The sequence below is a fragment of the Callionymus lyra genome, chromosome 13 (assembly GCF_982586985.1).
Source record: "Callionymus lyra chromosome 13, fCalLyr1.hap1.1, whole genome shotgun sequence".
Classification (NCBI taxonomy): Eukaryota; Metazoa; Chordata; class Actinopteri; order Syngnathiformes; family Callionymidae; genus Callionymus; species Callionymus lyra.
Window position 1 is genome coordinate 20,978,974 of NC_141830.1, and position 27,155 is coordinate 21,006,128.

At 40.5% G+C, this 27,155-nt stretch overlaps 5 protein-coding genes across 5 annotated transcripts in view; 3 read left to right on the plus strand and 2 right to left on the minus strand.

Moving 5' to 3' along the window:
* The window catches only part of rspo3 (R-spondin 3), a 22,124-nt gene extending 20,902 nt beyond the window's left edge, over positions 1-1,222 (plus strand). The window contains exon 6 of the mRNA XM_087805026.1: positions 567-1,222. Within this exon, the coding sequence (XP_087661152.1) occupies positions 567-757 (191 nt within the window). The 3' untranslated portion in view covers positions 758-1,222. The remainder of the gene's footprint in view (positions 1-566) is intronic.
* Positions 1,223-2,064: 842 nt separating this feature from the next.
* Positions 2,065-3,449, minus strand: mdh2 (malate dehydrogenase 2, NAD (mitochondrial)). The gene has a single exon (XM_087805027.1). It carries the CDS (start codon positions 3,346-3,348, stop codon positions 2,335-2,337), a length of 1,014 nt encoding a protein of 337 aa, XP_087661153.1. The 5' UTR covers positions 3,349-3,449; the 3' UTR covers positions 2,065-2,334.
* A 1,592-nt stretch (positions 3,450-5,041) lies between these two features.
* On the plus strand, positions 5,042-10,059 carry LOC148067747 (E3 ubiquitin-protein ligase rnf146-like). The gene is made up of 3 exons (XM_087805028.1): positions 5,042-5,175; positions 5,956-5,999; positions 7,315-10,059. The coding sequence occupies exon 3, from the start codon at positions 7,323-7,325 to the stop codon at positions 8,427-8,429; it is 1,107 nt and encodes a 368-aa protein (XP_087661154.1). The 5' UTR covers positions 5,042-5,175; positions 5,956-5,999; positions 7,315-7,322; the 3' UTR covers positions 8,430-10,059.
* A 4-nt stretch (positions 10,060-10,063) lies between these two features.
* echdc1 (enoyl CoA hydratase domain containing 1) lies at positions 10,064-15,117 on the minus strand. The gene is made up of 7 exons (XM_087805030.1): positions 15,088-15,117; positions 14,804-14,916; positions 14,383-14,558; positions 12,627-12,769; positions 12,507-12,559; positions 11,287-11,367; positions 10,064-10,522 (listed from the first exon to the last, which is right to left on the minus strand). Exons 2-7 carry the CDS (start codon positions 14,854-14,856, stop codon positions 10,120-10,122), a joined length of 909 nt encoding a protein of 302 aa, XP_087661156.1. The 5' UTR covers positions 14,857-14,916; positions 15,088-15,117; the 3' UTR covers positions 10,064-10,119.
* A 7,669-nt stretch (positions 15,118-22,786) lies between these two features.
* LOC148067749 (uncharacterized) lies at positions 22,787-26,736 on the plus strand. The gene is made up of 4 exons (XM_087805610.1): positions 22,787-22,917; positions 24,345-24,769; positions 25,103-25,214; positions 25,983-26,736. The coding sequence occupies exons 2-4, from the start codon at positions 24,366-24,368 to the stop codon at positions 26,367-26,369; spliced, it is 903 nt and encodes a 300-aa protein (XP_087661736.1). The 5' UTR covers positions 22,787-22,917; positions 24,345-24,365; the 3' UTR covers positions 26,370-26,736.
* The last annotated feature ends 419 nt before the right edge of the window (positions 26,737-27,155 follow it).

The window sequence follows — 27,155 nt, forward strand, 5'->3', positions numbered from 1 at the left end:
GACGATGAAACACACATACATTGGAAAAATACAGAATTAGAATCAGAAACTTTAATTGCCAGAGTTTTTAATACAACACGAGAATTCGTTGTATTCAATTAAAAAACATAATTAATATAAGCGAAAACATGTTTATTTAAATGTATTTAAAACATCTAAATGTTAAAAAAATAAAAAATAAAAAAATAAATAAAATAAAAGTATGAACCTTTAGTTTTGTTTCTTGACTCAACTCACTTCACATTCTTCACACTTACACAACAAATACACGACTGTGTTGTTGTTGTGTGTTGTTGTTAACGAAACAAACACACTCTGAAGATGTCATGTGACATTTCGTAGCCACTTTATTAGTGGAACGATCGAACTTTGACCCTGAACGAATCAAGCACTTGTAAATATATGTTGTTGTTAACGAACAAACACGCTCTGAAGATGACATGTGACATCTGTAGCCACTTTATTAGTGGAAAGATTGACCTTTGACCCTTAACGAGTCAAACCCTTGTAAATATTGATGACTTTAACACTAAGATCCAGAGTTGACCTTCTCCGTCCCTCCGCAGGCGTGAGGCGGAAGAACGAGCGCAGAGAAAGAAGGAATCGCAACAACCGCAAAGAGAAGGAGAGCCAGGAGGGGAGGCGGGAGAGGAAGCGGGACCGGGAGCGAGACCCGAGCGAGCGTGAGGAGAGCAGGAACAAAACAGAGCACAGGCACCGCCGAGGCCACGACACAGACCTGGTCCTCCCGCAGTAGATCCTGGCCCTGGACGGACGCCCCTCTCCCGCCAACCCCCTCCATCCCCCCACCCCCCCAACCCTCCTCCGCCCCTGCAGGGGTGATGCTGCTACCTGTCGGATTTGAAGATCCCGTGATGCACAAAGTGAGACGAGGAACATTCAGACGGATCTTGGAAAATGTTTTGAGAGACTTTGAAAAAGGAAGCGAGAGACGCTGCTGAGAAACACGATCCGAGCGTGGAGGACGAGGACTGACTGTTCCGGGTCGACGAGGTTATTTAACGGGACACATGACGGCTTTTTTTATTTTAATGTAGACAAAACTATTTAGAGCGAATGTTCTGTTTTCTTCTAGACTCATCTGGTGCAGATTGTTTTAATAGCAACATGTCATTGCAACATGACTTTAAGACCTTCACGTCTCGGGTCCACCAGGAAGCAAGAGAACCTGTACGTCAAATAAAACTATATTGGGTTTGTACCCGCGTCTGTTTTTATCCGTGACTTTGGACTCGCGTCTGTTATGTGCCGGCTCTATTTTTAGAAAGGTCGAAGGTCAACAGACTCGACATTACATGAATCCTTGAAGTGAACTTTACTGAAGTATATCAGTGTCGTGAGAATATTGTTTGAGTTTGACATCTTTTAACCTTTGAACTTTTGATGCATTTAAGCATTGGATTGGCTCGCAATCATATTTATATCGGAAGTTTTTTCATTATAATGCATTTAAAATACATATTTTCTAAATGAAAATGTAAAAATACATTAATTAAATTACTAAAAACCAACATTTTAATAGTTTAACTCGTCATTAGCACGGTGGTAGTGAAATATTGCACTTATTTTTGATCAGATAGTCGTTCACATCTTTTAAGTTTATCTTAAAATGAAAGGCCTAAAAACTTATGTTGAGTTTCTTTGATTTTAAGATAAACTTAACTATTACTTAATCTTTTTATTAGGTATTTAAGTACAATAAATATGGAAGGATATAATTCTCAGAGTATTAAATGAATGAATTTAACATTTGAAATGTTTGTTACTGTTATTTAAAGGCTTGTTAATTAATATTTGTTTTAATACATTTTTTGAATAATTTCTCTCTGAAAAATGTTTTAATAATCAATAAAGGCAACTATTTCAAAAAGTCATTTTTTTAAAAACACATTTGGTCTTTTAAATCCAATATAAAAATGTATAACAGTTGTATAACGACTTCATAGTGAATTTTTGAAGGACACATTTAAAAATATATATTTAAAAAAACAATATATATATAAATACTAGTCTTGTGATGGCAGGACATAAGAAGGAAACGACTTGAGGAGCTCGGCTGTTTATTGATGGAGTGATGTTTGTTCTCATCAGTAACATTGAATGACTGTCACGGTGGAAGATGTTTCTTCTCAGTCTCTTCGAACGACAAACTGTACATCATATATATTCTATATATACTATATATGGCTCGTCTTGTATTTTCAATCATGATTCACGGATAAACCCAGTCGTCAAACGAGAGGAAAGACAAAGAAAACGAAAACAGACGTCGAACCCAGAAGACTCTAAATCCTACTCTACGCCGGGAACGCTTCACTTCATCTTGGCGGCGAAGTCTTCGCCCTTCTTGATGGAGCCCTTGAGCTCGTCGACGGCGTCGGCCACCAGCTTCTCCTCGAAGGCGGTCAGCTTGCCCAGTCCCAGGTTCTTCTCGATGCCGTTCTTGCCCAGCAGCAGCGGCGTGGAGAAGTACTTGCACTCCGTCTCGGCCGAGCGCACGTAGGCGCACTCCACCACGTTCTCCTTCCCGTTCATGGCGTCCAGGACGGAGAAGGTGAAGCGGGCGCCGGCGTACGCCATGGAGAGGGTGGCGGAGCCGGCGCCGGCCTTGGCCTTGACCACCTCGGTGCCGGCCTCCTGGATCCTGCCGGTCAGCGCCGCCAGCTGGTCGGCGGGGAAGTCCACCTTGGGCGTGCACTGGGAGATGAGCGGGATGATGGTCTTGCCGGCGTGACCCCCGATGACGGGGACGCTGACCCTGGCCGGGTCCAGACCCTGGAGCTGCGCCACGAAGGCGTTGGCCCGGACGATGTCTAAGGTCGTGACCCCGAACACCTTGTTGGGGTTGTAGACTCCGTGCTTCTTCATGACCTCGGCGGTGATTGGGATGGTGGAGTTGACCGGGTTGGCGATGACGCAGATCATGGCCTCCGGGCAGTAGCGGGCGCAGGCGTCCGCCAAGGTGGCGACGATGGTGGCGTTGGTGTTGAACAGGTCGTCGCGGGTCATGCCGGGCTTCCTGGGCACACCTGCGGGGATCACCACGACGTCACAGCCCGTGAGCGCCGCGTCGAGCTGGTCGGGCCCCATGTGACCCGTCACCTGCGCCCGGGTCTCGATGTGGCTCAGGTCCGCGGCCACGCCGGGCGTGTGCGCGATGTCGTAGAGGGAGAGCTGGCTCACCAGGGGGCTGTTCTTCAGCAGCAGGGACAGGGGCTGCCCGATCCCACCCGAGGCGCCCAGGACCGCCACCTTCGCCCGCTGCGACGACGAGGAGGAGAAGCCTCTGGCCAGGCTGACGGAGGGTCTCAGTGCGCGGGAGAACATCTTGGTTTCTTTGACTCGCTGGACTAAACAACACCCGGAGAGCTGCTCTACTCTGTGACACCAACGTCCTCTAGGCGACAGCGAACAGGAAGAGCGTCTCCTTCGTTTTGCTTGATGGAGGCTGGCGAGCGACGTGAAAGGCGCTTTGCCGCCACCCACTGGTCTGGAGTGGGACTTTGAATCTATTGTTTTTTCAGAATCGGAGACTTTTATTGCCAGTTATGTAAACACAATATTCGATATTTTTTTGTGGCGTCAGTACAGAACAAAAGAATGACACAAAAAATAAGCTATAAAAAAAGTACCAAGGCAGCAATTTTGCAGCACCTAAGTAATAAATAGATCGTATTATACTTTAATAATCTCACAGAAAATACAACATTGTGCAAATAAAAATGGGAAATTGGGCAGTTAAAAATACATAATAATAAAATACAATATTTTGCAAAGCAACATACAAAATACAACATTGTAAGTAAGTAATGTAAGGTAAGGTAAAACTTTATTGATCCCTCAGGAGGTCTCCTTCGGGATTTTTTTTTTTTTCCAAATTATCCACAGCAAATACAGCAATTTTTCATTAAAAAATCATCAAAATAAAATAAGAGCAAGAACAAAGAGAAATAAAGAGAAATAACAAGATGATACAATCTAAGTCTAAAGATAAAGAACAATAACAAAGGATACAAAGATTAACATAGAACAGAACATCATGATACTTTTACTCCACTCCTGCCCCAGAACTCAGAATTGTACAATTTAATAGCCCAAGGAATTTAAGTAAGTAAGTAAGTAATATTTGTAGAGCTCTTTTCCAGACCAGGGTCACAAAGCGCTTAAACAATCAAAACAATACTCAATAAAATATATACTTAAAAGATCAAGATAACGCCAAGACTTACAAAGGAGTCTCAGAAAATCAAGGAAAGGGCTGCACGAATAAAAGTGTCTTAATAAAAAATATAAAGTTTTCCAGTGGAAAATATAGAAATGCAATATTGTGCCAAAAAAAAATAAATAGTGCAATGCAAAATACAAAACAATATTATACAACATTGTGCAAAGAAACATTCAAAATTCTAAAATACATAATTGTGAAAATAAAAATAGAAAATTACAAAAATAAAATATTGTGCAGTGAAAAATACTATATTGTAAAATGGAAAAATACAATATTAGTAAGCAAGTAATTTTAAGTAATTTGTAAAGCGCCATTTGCAGACCAGGGTCATAAAGCACTTGAACTTCAAAACAGTACACAGTTGAAAATACACACAAATTTCAAAACTTTAAAAGGCCAAGACAACAACACAGCAACCCTATGAAGATAAAGAAAAACCCTGCACAAATAAATGTATCTGCAATTCTAAAATATTTTACATTAAAAACAAAAAAGTAGAACAATTGTGCAAAGAAAAAATATATATATATTGTTAAAGGAAAAATAAATAAATATAAATTTGTCAAATGGAAAATCCAGTAGAATATTTTGCTATAATATATACAATATTGTAAACTGGAAAAAAAACAGAATTATTGTGGAAAGGAAAAAATGATAAATACGCTAATACAATATTGTGCAAATACAAATATTTTTATAATTATTGTTCGTCTTTATTTCCGATGATTGTCTACTGACATGCGCATAACGCCAGTCCTCGCGTCATATGTTACGTCATCACGCAGACGTGCGTCGGTCTATGCTTGTTCTCGCTGGAGAGAAAAACAAAGCCTGCTAACATTAGCCGTTTGCTAAACCTGCCTCGGACCTTCACGCGCTTACATGAATTGCTCCGGTGCTGCTTGACATCACGGACAAACCTAAAGGTGCAGTTATTCTAATATCAACAGTTCCGTGTGTTTAAATGCGTTTAAATGAAATGTAGCCTGGCTAAAGCTAGCTAGCGCATTCGTATGGACCCGTCTATTTGCTGGAGTGAAAGTATTGTAGCTACAAACTGTTCTTGTTTTCAGCGTTATATCCTTTAAAATAAGCATTTTATAATATCTGACAAGATCAACCGTTTATTATAAATGCTAAAAATGAAAATGTCATTGTAGTTTACGAGCCATTTGTCACAAATGTAACCTATTTTTGTAACAAAGACCGAGCTCATGTTGTCGACTTAATCCACACACGCACGTAATCCACGGAATTAAATTGTAACACAAAAGAAACACAAACATAAATCTGCAAAGACTCTCTAGAACAAGTCAAGAACGTCATTGTGTTTGTACAAATATTAACTACAGAACAACGTTTATTTTATGATTTCTATTGTATTGTTATCATTATTTATTATGTATCATATAATAGGGTTTGTTATTGTTGTTGTGTAATTATTATTAATATGTATAAGGTATGTTAAATTTCATTGAATTGATAGGATTTTATTATAGTATGACGTCATTTTGAAGTGGCAATAGATTCGGCTGTTTTATTTATTATAGTAAGACGGTTTTTTATGCAGTATTTATTTTATATTGGTTTGTTGTACACTTGTGACAGAAAATATAAGATACTTTAAATTATTACTTTGTGTTGCCAAAGTGTTCATTACAGAAATCGATGAATGATATTCAACGTTGAACTTTCTTTCACTACAGATTCCACAACACTACCAATGATTTAGAGTCTAAAGAAACTTGCAGTAAGTATTGATGCTTTTTAAATGTGTATCATCATTGATGTCTGCATCTGCAATTATGTAGAGGTGTTTATTGTCAAGAATGTGTAGATACGTATCACGATACAGGGTCAACAATTCCATATATTATGATACTGTAGTAACAAGAATATATTTGTAGTAGTGTCGAGTACTTGACTCTGGTGTTGCAGAATTTACAGACCACATGACTCTTGACAAAGTCGTAGCTGCTTTCAAACCAAAATATGTCCAAACATCAGCTTTAAAAGCTGTCCACTGTATCCTCTCGTCCTCAGTCATCACCGGGATCTCGCAGGTTTTAATTCTTCCTTTAGCTTCAGAGAACATAATGACTGCTTCCATCTAGCTAATTGCAACCCTTGCAAATCTTAATTATTTTATTTAGCGCGTACCTTATTGAATCGGACCATACAAGAACTATGGTTACACATAATGTGATTTGTTAACAAAAAATGTTAGTACATTTTCTTTTTAACGATTGCTACGTTGCTGTCAAATATGGATACAGTGTCATTGAAAGGACTATCGAGATGAATCACCATATAGATTATGTGTAAAATTAACATTTACAAATGTAGGAGAACATTCAAAAAACAAAAATATACAGTTTTACTGATCTATCTATCTATGTTTTAACTAACCTCAATACAGTAAGCATTAGGGCTGAGCGATTATGGACATCATTTCATATCTCGATATTTCCAACAGATATCTGGAAATTGATACGATATGAAAACAAACATTTTATCACATATGTAAGTAAGTAATTTGTATTTATAGAGCGCTTTTCCAGACCAGGGTCACAAAGTGCTTAAACAATCAAAACGATACTCACTAAAATATATATTAAAAAGGTCAAGATGAAATTGAGAACAAGACAGGAGTTCTAGGAAATTTTAAATGTGGTAAAGTTTTCTTCACACAACATTTTCTACACGAGTAGAAGCTTCTAACTGTCGTGTAACCGATTACACATACTGGTCTGGAAAAGCGCTCTATAAATACAAATTACTTGCATCTGAGATTAATGATCTTTCTATCGCAGTTGCGCTATATAACCACCAGAGGGTTCTGTCTCCATTCAAACACCTAATCTCATTACAGTAAAGCCCTTCCAGGAGTAATCGGAGAACCCACTTTAAATACTAAATTATTTCCAATATAAGAGATTACTCGCATTAATCTTCATTTACCGTATTGTTCGGACTATAAGATGCGCTTAAAATCCTATCATTTTCCAAAAGTTGGACTGAACTGTTATGTTTTTATAGATTTATTGAACAGTTTTGTTCTGCAGGACTCAGAATGGCCAGTTGTGGGGGGGTGGACCACTCTGTGGGCTCGTTGCCGTCCAGTAAGAAAGGAGGCAACGGCAGTGGAAGCGGCAGCACCACAGACTCGTGCTCTGGATCCAGCAGCTCCTCTCCAGCCCTCTCGGTCCCCGAGTGCGCCATCTGTCTGCAGAGCTGCGTGCACCCGGTCCAGCTGCCCTGCCACCACGTCTTCTGCTTCCTGTGCGTGAAGGGGGCGTCCTGGCAGAGCAAGCGCTGCGCCCTCTGCAGGCAGGAGGTGCCGGACGACTTCCTGGAGCGGCCCACCCTCCTCTCCCCGGAGGAGCTGAAGGCCTCGGCGGGGGGCCGAGGGGGCGCCGCCAGCGACCACGCCTGGTACTACGAGGGCCGCAACGGATGGTGGCAGTACGACGAGAGGACCAGCCGCGAGCTGGAGGACGCCTTCGTCAAGGGCAAGAAGACGGCGGAGATGCTCATCGCCGGGTTCTTGTACGTGGCCGACCTGGAGAACATGGTCCAGTACCGGCGCAACGAACACGGCCGCAGGCGGAAAATGAAGAGAGACGTTTTGGACATCCCTAAGAAGGGAGTGGCCGGGCTAAGACTGGACACCGAGGGGGTCGGCGGGGCCGTCGGCACCGCTGGAAGGGAGAGTTCTGCGGATGGAGCAGATGCTGCAGGAGGACAACCGCAGGTCGCAGCTCCTCCAGCGTCCATCCCGACTAACCCCAGACCTCTCGTCTCTCTTGGGGCTCAGCCCGGGAGCCCAGCTCTGGAGGACGCCCTCTCACAGCTCCACATCGGCCCCAGACCTCCTCAGGAGCGTGCCGGTGTAGGAGAGGAGGAGGAGGATGAAGACGAGGAGGCTTCACCCTCCAGGTCTTCCGACCTTCACATCTCCATAGATGAATCTGGATCTGGAGAGTGGAGCGACGACGAAGAGGAGGAGGATGAAGACGACGAGGGCGACGGAGAACACGTGGAGCCCTGGGAGGACAGGCCACGGAGACTGAACCCAGAGGACAGAGCCCTCCCCGGAGCCGAGTCCAGCTCCCCCCCGTCGTCCGGCAGTGGACGCTCCAGAATGCCGGACGGTCAGTGTACGATGACTGAAGTGTGACGTTGCAAAGCTGTGATTCGTTCTCTTAATTTATTCTTCACCTCGTGATGTCAGCAGAGCAACAACACGCCGGTCGAAGGTTTTCTTGACGCGTCCGAGTCGTACGACTGTCGTTTGAGGCCAAACGTTGAGCTGTGGAAACACACTACAGTTTTTTGTGACAAATTAAGTCTTTAGTGGAAGTTTCATCAGAATATTAAATGCATTTAAAATGTTTAAACTTTGATTTCTTTTTGAAATGTTGTTGTTTTTTAAGCACTTGTTTATTAATTGAAGTCTATCATTTATACACAATAAATTGTTTGTTGTTGTTGAATTTATATAGTTTCACTTTTCTTTTTACACATACACTTTGATATTGTAGTTGCAATAATAACAAAAAGTCAAACATTTCGTTTTTTATTTGTAGTCTTTTGAATTCAATATAAAAATGTTGGTATAATAGTGTCCCTGAATTGGCTGAAAGTTTGATGAAGTAGCTCGGTGCTCTGTTGGTTATGCCTGGACTCTATTATGCATTATTTATATATATATATATATATATATATATATATATACATTTTTATATTGAATTCAAAAGACTGTAAATAAAAAATATGTAGAATTTAGTTAATGAATTTTTAAAACTTTTGTGCAAAAATGTATTCATTTTGAAAATATACACTTTTTTTTATTTTATTTGTAAAAATAAATCTATAAATAAAACTTTTTTTTAAATAGAAACGATTGAATTCAATTATTGAAAATCGAATGCTTTAAAAAAAACATTGAAATAAAACAAAAGTTTGAACATTTGAAATGTTACATTATTCAATATTCTGATGATATACTTGGATACTCCTGTCTGGACCATCCTGTGATTGTTTGTGGAAACATTTGACCGATGTTTGTTCAGTAATGTTTACATTATCTTAAAGATTAAAGATGAAATTTAGCAACAGAGATGAACCATTGAACGATGTTATATTCAGCCTAATGTTGCTAAACAAAAGCAATATTTGTCTAAATATTTCACCAACGGCAGAATATCGAGCTACGTTTCCACGGCGACGATGTCACTGAAATGTGCAATTTTAAAGATAATTGTTCATGAAATGCTTTTTAAAATTGTGTCCAGTGTTTCGGTCAATTTGTGGACGAGCGGAAAAGGCGTCATTGCTCTCATGATTGGTCGGTTTCATAAAAACATTTTTAAATTGTATTTTTCAAACTTCTCCATCGAGGAACTGAAGCGACCATTTTGACTGAACCTTGCGAGCGTCAGACATGTCTTTTAATTTCTCTCCAACCGTACAAAAATGTCTTCATTTTAATATTCTTCCGTCTAACATCGTCGACTCTTGGCTGATACGAGTCGTGTGAACGAAGGATCTGTTTCTCTAATGTCGACTAAACATGTGTCTTTGCTCCGTCTGTATCGCTCGAACAGTTCAAGCCTCACGAACCTTCGGTTGTCGAGAAAGACGCGAGGTTTGTTTGCTGCTCGTGTCGCTCCGGTGGTCGTGCATGTTCTTCTCAACAGCTGCTCATCAGATCTGATGTTTCTCTGTCACAGAGGCGTCCGTTTACTTTCTTTTTTGTGGCTCACTTTTTTGACTTTCCATACTGAAGAATAAACATTTCAAAACTGTGAGAGATTGTTTTTATTTTGAACATGAATGTTAAGAGTTTATATTGAACGCCTCAGATGTCACTTGTGTTTGGATCTGCTGCTCAGAGCCTCAAGATTCGCCGGCGCCCCCCATACTGTTCCAAACACCTCTTTCTCAGTCCTCAGAGCATCCGCTAGAGGGAGCTCTCTGCCTGACGTCACCACCTTCTTCACGGCCTGGGTCACCGAGGCCGGACCGTCGGTGAGCCTTTGGAGCCACTTCTCTGCCCGACTCAAGGCCGGCTCCTCGTCCTCCTCCAGGATTCCGTCAGACAGTTTGATCCGCAGCCCGAAGTCGGGGTCGACCTTCAGAGACGCTCCGAGCAACTGGAGGGAGTTCTGGCTCCCGACGATGTTGACGAGTCGAGCCGCGCCCCCCCATCCTGGTACCAGACCCATGTGTCTGTGGACGAACTGGATGATGCTGCCGCGAGTCATGAGCCTGAACCACAGGAGACACAGCATGGTCGATGGTCAACGCGATAGGTTTGTTTACTATTCATTTATTCTTTATATTAACTCTTATTTTCATGTATTTTTAATTTTAATTATTTGAACTTTAATTTTTTTGAACTTTTTTTTTATTATTTATTATTATTTAAATTTTTATTCTAACCTTTTCTTGTCATTTATTTATTTTAATTCTTTAATTTCCATGTATTATTTATTTCAACTTTAACTTTGATTTATTTTTATCTCGACTCTTTAAAGTTAGTTCATTGGTTATTTTTGACTCTTTGATTTTCATGTATTATTTATTTAATTATAAAACTGACGTTTATTAATTACTTTAAAACTTTGATTTTACATTTACATTTTGTAATTATATAATTGTCATTTATTTTTTTATTTTAAATATTTTATTTTAATTTATTATTTATTTTAATTATTTAATGGTCAATTCTTTTTTATTTTAATCCTTTAATTCGTATTAATTTTTAATTGAAATGTTTTGTTTTCATGTATTGTTTTAATTATTTAATTGTCATTTATCATTTATTTAAATTATTTAGTGTTCATTTATCATTTATTTTAACTTGAAGTTAAATCAATTTTTACTTCAGTGCAAAATTGAACACATACACTTTTCTAACAACTCGTTTATTATTAATGAAGACAAGAAAACATTGAAATATCTTGTGACGAGGAGGTCAGTTGTTGTCGAGTGTAAAGTAGAAACAGAGTACTTTATTTGAGTATTTGTACCTGAAGTCACACGCGGTGGTGAGTTCTGCGCCTCCACCCAGAGCTCGTCCTTCCACCAGAGCCACAGACATCAACGGCAACCTGCAGTGACACAAGTGGACAGAGGTGGCGCTAGACTTATTGTTATTCAACAGCACTGTTTTTATTTATTTTTTCTTTCAATTCTAAATGTTTTTTACGGTTAAAATTTAAAGTAACAATAAAATAATAAGATTTGTATTTACAGTTAACATTCAAATATTTACACCATTTTTGTGTTGCAACTAAACTTCCAGCCTCTAGATGGCAGCACTCATTATGTGCTCTGCAGCTAAAGCCACAATGAAATCTTGCGGGATCCCACGGTGAATGAGGACGAGAGGATACACTGGAGTCATGTGGTCTGTAAATTCGGCAACACCAGAGTCAAGTACTCCACAATACTACACATCTATTCTTGTTACTACAGTATAACTATATATATCGTATCGTTGTATCATGATACGTATCTTATCAACTCTAGGTGTCAAACACGCAACAATATTTCTAGAAACGTGTCATAAGGTGATGAAATCAAACAGAAAAGTTTTCTATGATTTCTTTGATCCTTTCCTTGTGTTGTCAAAATGAAAAATTGTATTTAAGATAAGATATACCTTTATTCTTCCATCATTGGGGAATAAAAACAAGATTAAACATACGTACAGATTATTTTAAGACATGTGTACAAATATTACTGAATAAATAATACGTATTTAAAATAAATAATAATATTGATTTTCTTATACTGTATGACTTGATTTCCTTTCATCCATTTTGTTCTTTATATTTGCACTTTGTCATCCCTTGCACTTTGTTTGTTTTATTTGCCCTTTGTTCTTGTTCTTACGAAACTATCATGTGCTGTAGACAGTATAATATATAAAATAATGATAAATATATCAGCAACAATACACATTTGTTCACATGTACACCTTCCACAGAAGTGCGGGACAGATAAATAGATAAAAACTAATTTAAAACTTTAAAACATTTATTTTAAATAAAATAGCCTGAATGCCATTTTAAATTCATATTGGTGTTTTATATCAATAAAATAAACGTAAAAGGTTGCACTTAAATTATTGATTTGACTTTAAAATATAGTAAAATATGAACTTTTTTTAATATTCATATTTCTTTTTTCCTGACCAATCAAAAGTAACCTCTTGGCTCCGCCCCCTCGTATGGACCTCACTGACCTGAGGAGTCGTGTGAGTAGGTCCTGCATGAACATACACATCTTCACGCCGTCCTGCAGGAGAACACACTCGTTACACTCGTCGATACACAAACTAACACTTCACTGTCGGCCCTCGCACCCGCGGGTCGGACAAAGCTCGGACGGCGTTCAGGTCAGAACCGGAGCAGAACGTTCCGGCGGCTCCCCGCACGATGAGGCCCTTTCCTTCCGTCCAGCTTTCCAGCTGCTCCACCCTCTCCTCCAGCTGCACCATCATCCCACCTGCCGACAGAGGTCCCCGTGTTTAAATTAGTTTATTAAATTAGTTGTAAAGTATTTCTTTACTCTTTCAAACTTAATCTCAAAAGTGTTCAATTAAGCTCCTCCCCTAAAAGTCTCAATATTCAGAGTTGAAATCCAGGTGTTTAATATCGTGTTAATTCAACAAAACACAGTATAAATATATGAAAATGCTCTGCCCACCTGATCAGGAATAAGTTCCTATTAAATCACTTTTCAAATGTTACTTACTTTTAAGTCCATGAAAAGTTTACCTTAATCAGAGAAGATTTTTGAATGTTGAAAACCCAACAATTGCCTTTAAACTACAGTACATGTAAAAACTATATATCGTAGTGATGGACAGTTGGGATTGATGGACTGGGCGGCAAAGCATCATAGGAAGTCAGTTTATTTCAGGTCATTTCAGGTGTTTTTGCGATAGATTATGTTGTCATGAGAAATTATGACGACAATTAGCTTTAAGTCTCATACTTCTACTACACAATATTAAACACGGACGACAAGAGATGAATAGTTTCTAATCAAGTACAACTCACTACTGATATTCACTGAGGAGTTCTCAGAGTTAATATTAAATCAAACTGAACGTTGACTTTAAAAAACATACACTTTACAGTGTTGTGCTACACATTAAAAGTGTTGACAATCTATCTCTGTTCCGTGTACATTTAACACTAGTGACGTGTTAATGAAGCTTCATGAAACAGTGTCATGTTGTTCAGAGGTCAGTAGGTGGCGGCATCAGTTTAAAAATGATGTTTCTTTGGAACAGTTGTTCAAAACAAATAGTGAAGAGACGCCATCTAGTGGACTCCGAAGATAATGACACTGTTTCATGAAGCTTCATCAACACATCACTACCATCTAGTGGACTCTGAAAATAATGACACTGTTTCATGAAGCTTCATCAACTAATCACTACCATCTAGTGGACTCTGAAGATAATGACACTGTTTCATGAAGCTTCATCAACACATCACTACCATCTAGTGGACTCTGAAGATGATGACACTGTTTCATGAAGCTTCATCAACACATCACTACCATCTAGTGGACTCTGAAGATGATGACACTGTTTCATGAAGCTTCATCAACACATCACTACCATCTAGTGGACTCTGAACATAATGACACTGTTTCATGAAGCTTCATCAACTAATCACTACCATCTAGTGGACTCTGAAGATAATGACACTGTTTCATGAAGCTTCATCAATACATCACTACCATCTAGTGGACTCTGAAGATGATGACACTGTTTCATGAAGCTTCATCAACACATCATTACCATCTAGTGGACTCTGAAGATGATGACACTGTTTCATGAAGCTTCATCAACACATCACTACCATCTAGTGGACTCTGAACATAATGACACTGTTTCATGAAGCTTCATTAACACATCACTACCATCTAGTGGACTCTGAACATAATGACACTGTTTCATGAAGCTTCATTAACACATCACTACCATCAAGTGGACTCTGAACACACATCACAACACTAAACCCTGTAGATTTGATCATGTGTTCACATACTAATAATCAGTCACATGTTGCATTCTAACATTCAATCCTTGGGTTCATTGTTACCGGAGAAGGCGTTCTTGCGTGACGGGTTGTTGACGGTCAGCACCGCGGTGCCAGAATCCTGCCGCAGGAGGTCGACGGAGCCGCCGGGAAAACCCATTAACTTCTCTCTGATGTCATCCCGGTTGAAGTCAGGATCCCCGGAGTAAAGACAACGTCTTCTCTGGCTCTGAAATACTCTGAGAACAGAACACATGTGGATGAAAGGTCTCTTTAAATCCTTTTATTCAGTGAAATTCAACTCTTTTTTTTTAAACAATGCTTAAAAACCCTGAGCATTTTATTGAGATTTAACGCATTTAAAATATCCAGAAATGTTGGTTTGAATAAACATTTGTCAACCAAGTCTGTAGAACTAGTTTTTCAAAGCAGGTTCTTTTTCATTTTTTAAGATTCTTTCAGAGACTTTGTAGAAACAACTTACCTGCGCCAAACTCCACAGGTGTTTCTCATGCATCGTTGAACACACAGAACCATGTCCTGTTGGATCAAGATCTCGATTTTACTTCAACTTATCTGAGAAAATAAGAGTTGACGCTGGAAACAAAACAAACAGTGCTTTAGTTCCTACGATGGACAAACGTTTCCAAAATGTATTTATGTATAATATATTATATTTATCTGGACACAAAGTGGTTTAATAATAATCGATTAAAAAAAACGGGATTTGACTTGATATCTAAATAAATGTGAAAACAAAACACTCACCTTGTTAGTCGGACTGTGTTACAGTAAAATGGTTCCCCCTGAAACAAGAGCGCTCGAAAGTGTGTTGGATTTTCATTTTGTCAAGTTAAAGAGATGATTTATTGAATTGGACTTTTTTTTTAATTTCTCAGTATAACTCCCTAAATATCATACATATATTTTTTAATTCACACGAACATTTTAGGATCCAAAAGTTAAACTGCAGTTCACTTTATAGACGCCAGAGGGCGAAACTAAGCTTCTGATTGTGTTCAGAATATCATAAAATAAAACAACTAAGTTCTAGTTGTGATTTTGCAACAATCCTCGACACAACTTCAGTTGAATTTGGAATTTTATTTTTAAAATTATACAGTGTTTTTCCCTCATCAGAAAACTTCTACGTAAGTACATCAGTGGCAAAAGAATATTCAATGAATTTAACAATTGAAATGTTAAATGACTTTTTTTAATGGAAATGTTTTGGTTTTTTTTAAATGCAATGCATTTTTGTATATGATCTCTATTTTTAAATTTAAATTATCATGCCAACTTGGTTCAAATCCTAGATGGATATCAGAAAGTTATTCGCCCGCAGCAGGGATAAAGCAATGAGGATTGAGAGGTAAGTGAAGTCCTAGCTAGCTAGGCAACATAAGTCTGTCTTAAGTTAATGCTAAGTTAGCATTAACGTCATTCCTTCTATCAAAACAACCATATTAATTTGCTGTACGAGCTGTCAGGGGAATTTCCTCTCACATGGTCTCTTTCCAAGCATTCAAGTTTATTTCACAGAAAGATGGTACAGTAGACTTGTCTTGTTAATTTGTATTTGACTAAAATAATATGTTTTATCACCAGAAAAGAAAGTAAACATTTCTGAATTTGTCACCAGAGAAATGGTTAAAAATATCATTTTATATTTAATTATATATTAGATATAATTTTATGTCTATTTCATGTCCCTTAAATATTAAAGAATTGTTCATCTTTAAACATTTGAATTTTTTTTTTACTGCTCCATTTCGATTTATTGTGTGTTCAAATATTACAACTTCAGGTAGAAACTATGTTTGTTGCAGCCAAATAACATTAAAAATGGGTAATAGTAACATTTAATACCCATTAAAACTTATTTCAGCTCCTGATCTAAGGTAATTGGATAGTCTTTCTTCAAATCATATTTTCTGTCTGATCATTTATTAATAATACTTTGAATCGTTATTTATATAGCAGCTTTAAGACAGACAGTAGCCTACAATGATAACAAAAGAGCAGAATTAAAAACATTTTTGTTTTTAATTACACTCAAATATACATTAAGAAACGGCACAAACATTAATACATTTAAAAGATTAAATTAAGTCAATTGGGTTAAAACTAAAGCGTGACACCGAATATACTGCCATCTGCTGGACACTTTTAGAAAGCAACAGGATAAACTATTCCTAAAGAAGTTGTATCAGTTTTTGTATAGATCAATAATACAAAATTCAATAAGTATTGCCTTTTCCATTTCCATCCATCAAAGTTCAGTTTTACACACCTTTCTGCTAACGCCCCTCACCTGATCCAACGTCACTCTTTGATAAAGACATGTCTCTTGTTAAACACTGTAGAAAACTGACCAGAAACTGTTTCCTTCAACTGAGAAAAATCTCTAAACTTAGGAAAATGCTGTCACAACATGATCTGGAGCTTGTAATCCATGCGTTTGTTTCTTCTCGTCTGGACTATTGTAACAGTTTGTTTTCATGTCTTAACAAGAAGGAGCTGTCTCGCCTGCAGTTGATTCAGAACTCTGCAGCGAGAATTCTGACCCGCTCTAGTAGAAGAACTCACGTTTCTCCGATCCTTAAAACTCTTCACTGGCTTCCAGTTTCTTTCAGGATCAACTTTAAAATTCTGGTTCTTACTTTCAAAGCTATTCATGGTCAGGCTCCTCCTTACATCACTGATCTGATCCAGCCTTACACCCCAGCTCGGGCTCTGAGGTCTGTGGATCAGAATCTACTTATGGTTCCACGCACACGGCTCAGGACCAGAGGAGAGAAATCTTTTCAGGCTGTTGCTCCTAAGCTTTGGAACAATCTTCCTCTCTCTTTGCGCTTGATGGAGTCTACTGACTCCTTTAAGAAACATCTTAAGACGTTTCTATTTGTGCAGGCTTTTCCTTGAATTTCTCGAACTCCTGTGTTGTTCTCGGTGTTGTCTTGATCTTTGAAGTATGTACTGTTTTGAGTATTGTTTTGATTGTTAAAGCGCTTTGTGACCCTGGTCTCGAAAAGCGCTATATAAATATATATTACTTACTTACTTACTTACTTACTCAACACACACGTCAATAAAATAGAATAGAATAGAATAGAATAGAATAGAATAGAAAAGCTTTATTCATCCCCAGAGGGGAAACACACTTTTACAACAGCGCAGTTTAAAAAAATAAAAAATAAAGTGCAAGGAAAAAAATAAAAATAAAAGAGATAATACAAAATAAAATAAAAAAGATCTTAAAAATATACAATTATTTACAAAATTAGAAATTTAACACTATTAACAAAATACAATAGAATAAAATAAAAATAAAAATAAAAACAAAAAAAGTAAAAAATAAAATAAAACACACGAGAGGAAAAACACACTACGGTTTAGCATCAGGATATTTAAAGTAGAGAGTTAAATATCCTGACACCAGTTGGGATGAAGGACCTTCTATAACGCTCCGTCCTACACTGGGGGTGCCTGAGCCACTGAAGGAGCTGGCCAGCTCCTCCACGGTCAGGTGCAGTGGGTGGAGAGTGTTGTCCCTGATGGAGGATAGTCTGGAGAGTGTCCTCCTCTCTCCCACCTCCTCCACTGAGTCCAGCGAGCGGCCCAGGACAGAGCCGGCCCTCGTGACCAGCCTGTTCAGTCTCTTCCTGTCCCGGTCCGTGCTGCCTGCTCCCCAGCAGACCACAGCGTAGTGGATAGCAGAGGCTACCACGGAGTCATAAAAGGTCCTTAAAAGTGGTCTGCACACTCCGAAGGACCTCAGTCTCCCCAGGAGGTGGAGGCGACTTCGGCCCTTCTTGTACACGGCGTTGATGTGTGTGGACCAGTTCAGTTTATTGTTGAGGTGAACACCCAGGTATTTGAAGCTGTCCACCAGCTCAATGTCCGAGCCCTGGATGCTCACCGGTTGATGTGGTGGGGACTTTTTCCTGAAGTCAATCACCATCTCCCTTGTCTTACCTGTGTTTAAGCAAAGGTAGTTGCTCTCACACCAGTCAACAAAGTCCTTGATGACTGACCTGTACTCCAGCTCGCCCCCCCCAGACACGCAGCCCACAATGGCCGAGTCGTCAGAAAACTTCTGGAGGTGACAGCTGCTGGAGTCATAGGTAAAGTCCGCCGTGTAGAGGGAAAAAAGGAAAGGTGACAGCACTGTCCCTTGAGGCACCCCGGTGCTGCAGATGGTCACCTCAGACCTGCAGTCCTGCAGCCTCACATACTACATTTAACGTGATTTTAAATCAATGTAATGAATCGTTTACATTAAGAATCTACTTTATTACTTTGACATGTTTTTTTTTAATCCTCTGATGGCAGTGACCTTAATATGAAGACAATATTTTAATATGATTTCAACGATGGACCTCGTCACTATCGACCCAAGCAGCTTCTCGTCTGAGTGGACTGATCCAAGAGTCGGACTCAGTCCTCTCCACGTTCCTGTCCATGATCGGGGACCTTCCGTCTGCTCCTGATCTGGACTCTGCTGCTCAAGACGATTTGCTCAAACTCATTGAAGAGGTTGATGTCGAGCAGTTGGAGAAGGACTTGACCTCGGAGTTCAAGATGACGACGGCCTCTGAAACCAACCCCTTCCAATGTGGAGCCACGACGGTTCCATCGTTTGGACGAGTGCTGTCAGAGAACAGAGTACGGAACTACCATCAAGTCCCAGCTGGGTTGACTTGGGTCAACAGTGGCGCCCGCCCAGGGTTCTGGGTTCAGCCGCCACCAGCTGTGGAAGTCGTGAGCCCGCTCGTCTTTTTGTAAGTGTCACACACGTTCACATCCAACTCCACGTCTTAAGTATCGTCTTGAAATGAACTTTCCTTTTCATTCTAGCAACAATCAGAACATCCAGCCAAGCTCCTTCTCCGCCTCAGACCTGCTCTTCCAAGTTAGTCCTGACGTTTGATTAATCTAAATGCACACTTGACTCATGACATAGATCTAATGGCAATGATCTGATGTTCCACCAGATGCTGTGGTGCCAGAAAACAAGCCTACGTCAAGAGACCACCAAACGTATTCATGGTGTTCATGAGGGAAGGCAGGGAGATGGTGAAGAAGATAGTGAAGCCATAGAACAGTGTGGAGGACAACACCATCCTGGGACAGATGGTCGGGGTCTAGAATCCATCCAGACTAACATGTTAGGCAAGTCTGAAAACTCTTTATTTGACAACCTGTTTGACTGTTTCTACAGTGGCAGAAGTTTTCGTCGCAGGAGAAGGAAGTTTACTACCAAACGGGAAAGGAGGAGAGAAGGATCCACGCTGAGAAACACGAGTGTTCCCAGGCCAACAACTATGTAAATAGCTTTATCTTCTTTTACTTTTTCTTTTAGAAAATTATTGAATGTTTTATTTTTTCTGTGCAGGGAAAGAAACACAAGAGGGAGAGAATAGAAGGAATATATCCATCTGAAGCCATTATTGTTTTTAAAGTGTATATATGTTTAGTGTAAATAAAATATTTTAAGTCAAAGTCTTAGTTGCACCAAGAGTGTCTGCTGTAACAAGTTCATCTGGCTAAACCAATGACCTTCGGGAATCAGCCGGATGCCGAGCTGAGTGACATAGGAGGAGGGGTAGGGAAAGAGCCAGGAAACGTGCGGCCTTCATCGTAAATCCCTTTAGCTTCACCAAAAAGATCCTCGGGCAGAAAAAAAAGTGGCTGCCTTGCATGTTCTGAAGATGAGGTTAACAAATACCTCAGTGCCACCTACAGTGACAGTGCAAGAGAGGAACCTCTTGGACCATGCAGGACTTTGATAACTCTGCCAGAACCCATCTCGGCATTTAACATCAAGGAACTTTGAAAGAAGTTGGGGAAATTGCCAAAGCTGCTATAACCAGTTCAGACGCAGGTCCAAGTGGAGTGCCATATGTTGTATACAAAAGATGCCCCGGACTCTTAAAGCAACTGTGGACAACCCTCAAAGTCATCTGGAGAAGAGGGAAGGTAGCACATCAGTGGACACATGCAGAGGGGGTCTGGATTCCAAAGGAGGAGAGATCAAGTACCATCGAGCAGTTTAGCGTCATCTCACTCCTCAGTGTTGAGGGCAAGATATTCTTCAGTATTGTTGCCAAACGAATGACGGAGTTCCTCCCGAGAAACAACTACATTGATACCTCTGTGCAGAAGGGTTGGGGTCCCAAAGGTTCCAGGAAGCATCGAGCATACAGGAGTTGTCACTCAGCTGATCCGGGAGGCACGTGAAGGCAAATGAATATGGTGGTGAAGTCAGCAGAGGTGGAGTACAGAGGCCCACTCACCAACTCTGTCATGCGGCAGCCCCCCATCAGAGCATTTATGGATGACCTGACAGTGACTACAACATCAGTCCCGGGCTGTAGATGGATCCTGCAAGGCCTAGAGCGTCTTATTAGCTGGGCACGGATGGACTTCAAGCCAGCCAAGTCCAGGTCACTGGTGGTGATGAGGGGGAAGGTAACAGACAAGTTTCCCTTTACAATAGGAGGTGTCCGGATCCCAACTGTGAGAGAAAAGCCAGTAAAGAGTCTGGGCAAGATCTACGACTGCACCTTAAAGGACACCGCAGCACTCCCATCAACAACAGAGGAGTTGGGAACCTGGCTCACATCTGGATAAGTCGGGGCTTCCAGGCAAGTTTAAAGCCTGGATCTACCAGCACCGCATCTTGCCACGACTCCTCTGGCCACTGCTGGTGCATGATGTGCCAATGACCACCGTCGAGTGCTTCGAGAGGAAAGTCAGCTGTTTCCTCAGGAAGTGGTTGGGCCTACCCCGAAGCCTCAGCAGCCCTGTACGGGAAAAACAACAAACTAAAACTGCCCTTCAGTAGTCTGACGGAGGAGTTTATGGTTACCCGAGCCAGAGAGGTGCTGCTGCACATCAGCTTAATCTATACCTGTGTTTCACCTGCCAAGCCATACCTGAGGCCAAGGATTTATTTGACCCGTTACAGAGTGTGTACACATACATCTCTGTCTCTGTTATTAACCATCACAAATTTAAGGAGACTCAAAAGCAGCTAGGCTTACAGCCCTCGGAACTTGTGCAACTCTTTAAGAAGTGTTTTCAGTTTGCTGGATTAAGTCATGTTCCCAACCTTGACACAGGTCATTCAGATCTCTTTGACCATCCCAGTGTCCAGCTGCACTTGTGAACGGACGTTCAGTGATGCTGAGACGGCTCCACACTTGGCTGAGAAGCACAATGGCAGGATAGGCTTCACCATCTTGCTATTATGTCAGTGGAGAGTGAGGAACTTTCCAAGTTAAGCCACAGCCAATTGATTGACCACAACAAGGCGTTACAGTTTACTTCCCAAAAAAAGATTACCTGAAGGGACACACAACCGTTGTTCATTTATTCTTCTACTATGAAAATAAAATAACCCAGAGAAGAAGGGGTGCTTTATTTTATTTATTTTTTTTACTTTTGTAAATGTTCAATTTGCAGATGTTTTCTGGAATAAATAACACTCATTGCTCTTCCTTTTTGCTTGTACCAGTAATGGTTTAAAAGTCTAGACTAATGTGAAGGCCAAATGCATTACAAGTGGTTAATCAAAGATCTATACAACAACATAGTAAGTAAGTAAGTAAGTAAGTAATATATATTTATATAGCGCTTTTCGAGACCAGGGTCACAAAGCGCTTTAACAATCAAAACAATACTCAAAACAGTACATACTTCAAAGATCAAGACAACACCGAGAACAACACAGGAGTTCGAGAAATTCAAGGAAAAGCCTGCAATAGTCTGACATGATTGAATAGTTTAAAGAACTATTTATGTTTTTTTATGATAAATAGGTACTGATTGTTTTCATTAATTCTGGGTGCCCCAGGTGTGCCCCAGTACAGTATTAGGTCTAGTGACGCCCCTGGTTCAAACATTCACACGTTTTATTTGAATCATATAAACAACAACACAATCGACAATCTCTACAACATTAGTGGCTCTGTGTGTGTAGAGATGTGTGAAGAGAGGCTTCACCATATGGAACACACCCACAACAACAAGGAACCCGATCTACTTCCTTTCCAATGCCTTCAAAATAAAACAGCGGAAGTGTATATTAACACAAGGACGAGTGCCCAGAAGTCTCTTACAGTAATATCAGAGCTTGGGACGTGGATTTACTTTAATTTAAATTTACAAAAGTAGCTTGACGGGATATAAAAACGCCCTGAGCCCAGAGATATAAATTAAAATAATTTATTATAAATATTTATTAATGTATGAATTATTTGTAGAAACGTTTCTGTTCCATTGCTAATAATTAATGTCAATAGTCCAATAAAGAAGACACTTGAGTCGTGAAGGTCAACGCTAATGTAAATTGCAACACAGTTGGAGGAGACGCTGACGCACGCCGGGTAATGGTGTTTTTCCATTAAATCGATACGTGCCCTCGTAATAGAAGCGGAACTCAATTTCCCACAATGCGCCGCGCGCAGCGCGTACATGCTTCGTTCCATGCAGGCACAGCAATGTGGTCCTTGAACGACACACAGCCTCGACAGCCTGCGATGGCCTGAGAAGTCACGGACTCTGGTTCGAATCCAACCTAGACGCCTGAATGTAAGTCTCATGGCGCTCTTGTGGCGGACTTTATATGTTTTTAAAACGTGTCGGTGTCATGGCCGCGTATGTTTAGCTAGTTTAGCATGTTAGCTCAGTGCTAACTTTTGGCAACTGACAGAAGGTTTTGTCTTTTAACATTTCGCTTCGAAACCACCTTTTTAAATGGAACACGGAAGACTGTTGTTCGTTTATTCAGGGTTTTGGTTTTTTCCAACATTTTCCTTCGAAATGGAGCCTCGAAGGTTGGGGTGACGCTAGCAGGGGTCAGCGCTGGTTTATTTTATTGACTCTAAAGTTCAACTAGATTTGTTCGTGATATTTCTGGTCGTTGCGCAACTTCCTGTTTCGTGTAGTCGGTAAAGTACTTGGATGACTTGAGTTTAAATGTCAAACTGGTACATTAAAAAAACAATCAAACTGTCTATCTCGTGGCGTCAGGAAGTCAAGGGCCAGCCCTGTACATCAGAATGTCTATTGTTAGTATCGTTGACACAAGGGTTTGCTCTGAACGAACAGAATAAACGAAGGTTGGCAAAGAATGTAACCAACATGAGAGTATTTTTGATGTTCTAACTACAACTGGGGACGCGTTTTAAAATGTTAACTTTCTTGCCCTAATGTGAACTACAAAGTTGGTATTTAAGTGTAATTTTTAAGGAACCCAAAGAACCCTGTACATGTCAAAACTCACACAAAATGCCAGACTGAAATAAAATGTATACTTTGGTGTACAATATTTCCGTTTATTAAACACATTTTTCAGATCAAACACCCTTTTAATATATATTTGACAAGGCGACAAAATCCCTGACTTGAAGGCCTTCGTTGAATTGCTGGGATCTGTTTTTCCTTAATCAACTATAGTCTTACTTCAACTGTATAGTGTCTTGAGATAACTTTGTTATGATAAGACACTTTAAATAAAAATTGAATTGTCCATCTGAATAAATTAGACACTTTATTTCTGACGCTGGCCTTCCATCGACTGGAAGCTTGTGTCGTCTCTGCAGAGCAGCTGGAAAAGTCAACGGCATTGTTTTTGCCGGTTATTCTTTGTCATGATGCTTCTTTAACACGTGCCAGCGTGTAACGTAGAGTAGATCTACATCGTCTGGATCGAATCCACGGATCAGACATTTTTCTATCGATGCACCATCCAATATTGAGAGGCTGGATCAGACCGATACCTGGATCCGATCGGTGCCTCCCATGCATTTGTGTCTTCTTGTTTAGACTATTGTAAAAGTTTATTTTGGTGTCTCAACAAGAAGGCGTTGTCTCGCCTGCAGTTCATACAAAACTCGGTAGCGAGAATTCTGAGCTGCTCTAGTAGAAGAACTCACATTCTCACAACACATGCCAGTTTCTTTCAGGGTCATTTTAAAATTCTGAGACATATTTTGATCTTGTTTCTCCATCTACAGCTGCAGCCAGGAGGCCTGAACATGAGCCTACTGACGCACATCATGTGCAGAGGGGCGCTGAGGCGTCTGACCAAGATGCGGCCCCTCCTGATGGCCATCGCCGCAGACGAGCCCATGGCGGCGGCGGCAGGTCTTCGGTTCTGCCCGACGCGCCCCACGGGCTGCTGCTGGCTGTCGACCTCGGCCGGCGTCAGGGCCGTGCATCCGCCCCGGCCTCAGCCGCCAGAGGGCGGCGTCGAGTCCAGACCGCAGTCGGAGCCGAGAGGGGAGACGGTTCCAGAGGAGGTGGACCCCCTCCAGGACAAGTCCATTGGCCTGGTTCAGAGGTTCAAGCGGACCTTCAAACAGTACTGGAAGGTGCTGATCCCTGTGCACATCGTCACCTCCTGCGTCTGGTTCGGAGCGTTCTACTACGCTGCTATGAAGTGAGTGTTGACTCACTGCTGTTCTTATACTGTGACATGTGTCTTTAACCAGTTATCTATGTATTTGTGTATGTTAAGATGTGTTTTTAACCTATGATTGTGTAACTGTGGCGTCAGAGATAGTTGAAAGTAATGCTTAAAAACAACAATTGTTCATTTTTTTTTTTAATGATTGAATTAAAACGTGACTATTTTTAAAATATCTTTTACAGTTTTATATTCTAATTCTTTATAGTGAAATTAAATGCATTCTTAAATGGAATATAAAGATGTCTCCAGACGTTGCTTCTGAAAGGATTGTGTTGACCTGTTGTGTTGTTGTTCCTCCTGCAGAGGCATCAACGTGGTGCCATTTCTGGAGATGATTGGTCTTCCTGAGTCGCTGGTCGGTCTCCTGAGAGAGTCTTCCAGCGGATACGCATTGACTGCATACGGCATGTACAAGGTACTGAGTCTTACACCTGTTGAAGTTTCTGTAATACTCGCAGGCTTGATTGTGTGTATCCATCTACGCACTACTGTGTGTGAGGGGTGTGTATTGTCAAGAATCTGCTGATACGATGCATATCTAGATACAGAGACGGTGATACTATATATAGTGATACTGTAGTAACAAGTATATATGTGTAGTATTGTCCAGTACTTGACTCTGGTGTTGCAGAATTTACAGACCACATGATTCTTGATTAAGTCGTAACTGCTTTCATTTGTTTTCAAACCAAAATATGTCCACACATCAGCTTTAAACACTGATGGAGTCACTGTATCCTCTCGTCCTCAGTCAGTCTCACAGGATTTCATTGTTTCTTTAGCTGCGGATTAATTATAAAAATAATTAATCAATTACCACTGCCATCTAGTGGCCGGAAACTTGACCGACACACAAAAATGAACAAACTCTGTGAATATTTGCACGTTTATGAAAATGTATGAAATATAAACCATAAAAAGATAAAATATTAATGTTTTTAATATATATATTTAAAATGCTAATATATATATGTATATATTTATTTCTCACACACCTTATGCTGACATTGTAAATGTACATTGTATGATGCCTCAGGGTCAGAGGTCAAAGTTAAAACAGTACAAACCTTTCACTAATAAAGAGCTTTGAGAATAAAATGCCTTTAAGAGGTTAAAAAAGGTTAAAAAGGGGAACAATAAAATAAGGCTAAAGGTCAAAGAGTCTTCTCTGATTTGTCTACAGATAGCGACTCCGGCCAGGTACACCGTCACCCTGGGGGGGACGTCTCTGTCCGTCCAGTACCTGCGCAAGCAAGGCTACCTGTCCACGCCGCCGCCCGTGAAGGACTACATCCAGGACAAGATGGAGGAGACCAAGGAGAAGCTGACTGAGAAGATGGAGGAGACCAAGGAGAAGCTGACTGAGAAGATGGAGGAGACCAAGGACAGGTTTTCCGAAAAGATGGAGGAGACGAAAGAACGACTCTCCGAGAAGATGGAGGAGACGAAAGGACGATTCTCGGAAAAGATGGAGGAGACGAAAGACAAACTGTCGGAGAAACTTCAGGAAACCAAAGACCGGGTGAGAGTGAAGCCGTCGTCGGGGAGTAAGACCAGAGACACTCGCTGAGACACTTGAGACGCTTTTGCACTTTCTTTCACTGTCCTCCATTCTCGCCCGACGCCTCACCTTCCCGGAGCACCTTTCTAGACCCGCCACGATAGCTGGAGATGTTTCCCGTGGACGAGAACCTCAGCCGAGGAGGAGCCAGAGCTCACCGACGGTCGTCTGTCCATCTGAGCGGAGCCTTTGTGAAGGCTGGACGTCTGCATGTGACCTCTGGTGCTTCTCTATCGCATTCTTCTGTTCAAGCTAACGCCGGCTAACACCCCCGAGACCACCAGCTCCAGACGATCGAGAGCCGTCGCCGACCCTTGCCTTGTCTGGAGAAAATGTTTTGTGTTTTTGGAACTTTAAATAAACCACCACTGAATCAGTCTGTCTTTTCAAATTGTTCAAAACTACATTTTTCTCTATATTAACAAAAAAACAAGGCTATGAGTATTTTCTCAAAACTGTTTTTAAAAGGGGTGTTTATCTGCAAAACATTTCATGATGCAGAGACAATGATACGATATAGTGATACTGCAGTATCAAGGATATGTGTAGTATTGTCCAGTACTTGACTCTGGTGTTGCAGAATTTACAGACCACATGACTCTTGATGAAGTCGTAGCTGCTTTCATTTGTTTTTGAACCAAAATATGTCCAAACATCAGCTTAAAAGCTGCTGGAGTCACTGTATCCTCTCGTCCTCAGTTATTTCATTTTTACTTTATTTGCGGGGGACGTAAACATTTGCGTTCAAAATTGTAATAAGTAAATTAAGTTTATTCATAATTTGAGTTGCATTTA

What these genes read in the sequence shown, in the direction of transcription:
- mdh2 (XM_087805027.1), bottom strand. Translation starts at nt 3,348, where the DNA reads ATGTTCTCCCGCGCACTGAGACCCTCCGTCAGCCTGGCCAGAGGCTTC.
- LOC148067747 (XM_087805028.1), top strand. Translation starts at nt 7,323, where the DNA reads ATGGCCAGTTGTGGGGGGGTGGACCACTCTGTGGGCTCGTTGCCGTCC.
- echdc1 (XM_087805030.1), bottom strand. Translation starts at nt 14,856, where the DNA reads ATGGTTCTGTGTGTTCAACGATGCATGAGAAACACCTGTGGAGTTTGG. An exon ending in ACCTGTGGAGTTTGGCGCAG is followed by an intron (nt 14,559 to 14,803) that starts GTAAGTTGTTTC and finishes TTCTGTTCTCAG; the next exon opens with AGTATTTCAGAGCCAGAGAA. An exon ending in ACCACCGCGTGTGACTTCAG is followed by an intron (nt 10,523 to 11,286) that starts GTACAAATACTC and finishes CCTGTGGTTCAG; the next exon opens with GCTCATGACTCGCGGCAGCA.
- LOC148067749 (XM_087805610.1), top strand. Translation starts at nt 24,366, where the DNA reads ATGAGCCTACTGACGCACATCATGTGCAGAGGGGCGCTGAGGCGTCTG. An exon ending in TTCTACTACGCTGCTATGAA is followed by an intron (nt 24,770 to 25,102) that starts GTGAGTGTTGAC and finishes TTCCTCCTGCAG; the next exon opens with AGGCATCAACGTGGTGCCAT. An exon ending in CTGCATACGGCATGTACAAG is followed by an intron (nt 25,215 to 25,982) that starts GTACTGAGTCTT and finishes ATTTGTCTACAG; the next exon opens with ATAGCGACTCCGGCCAGGTA.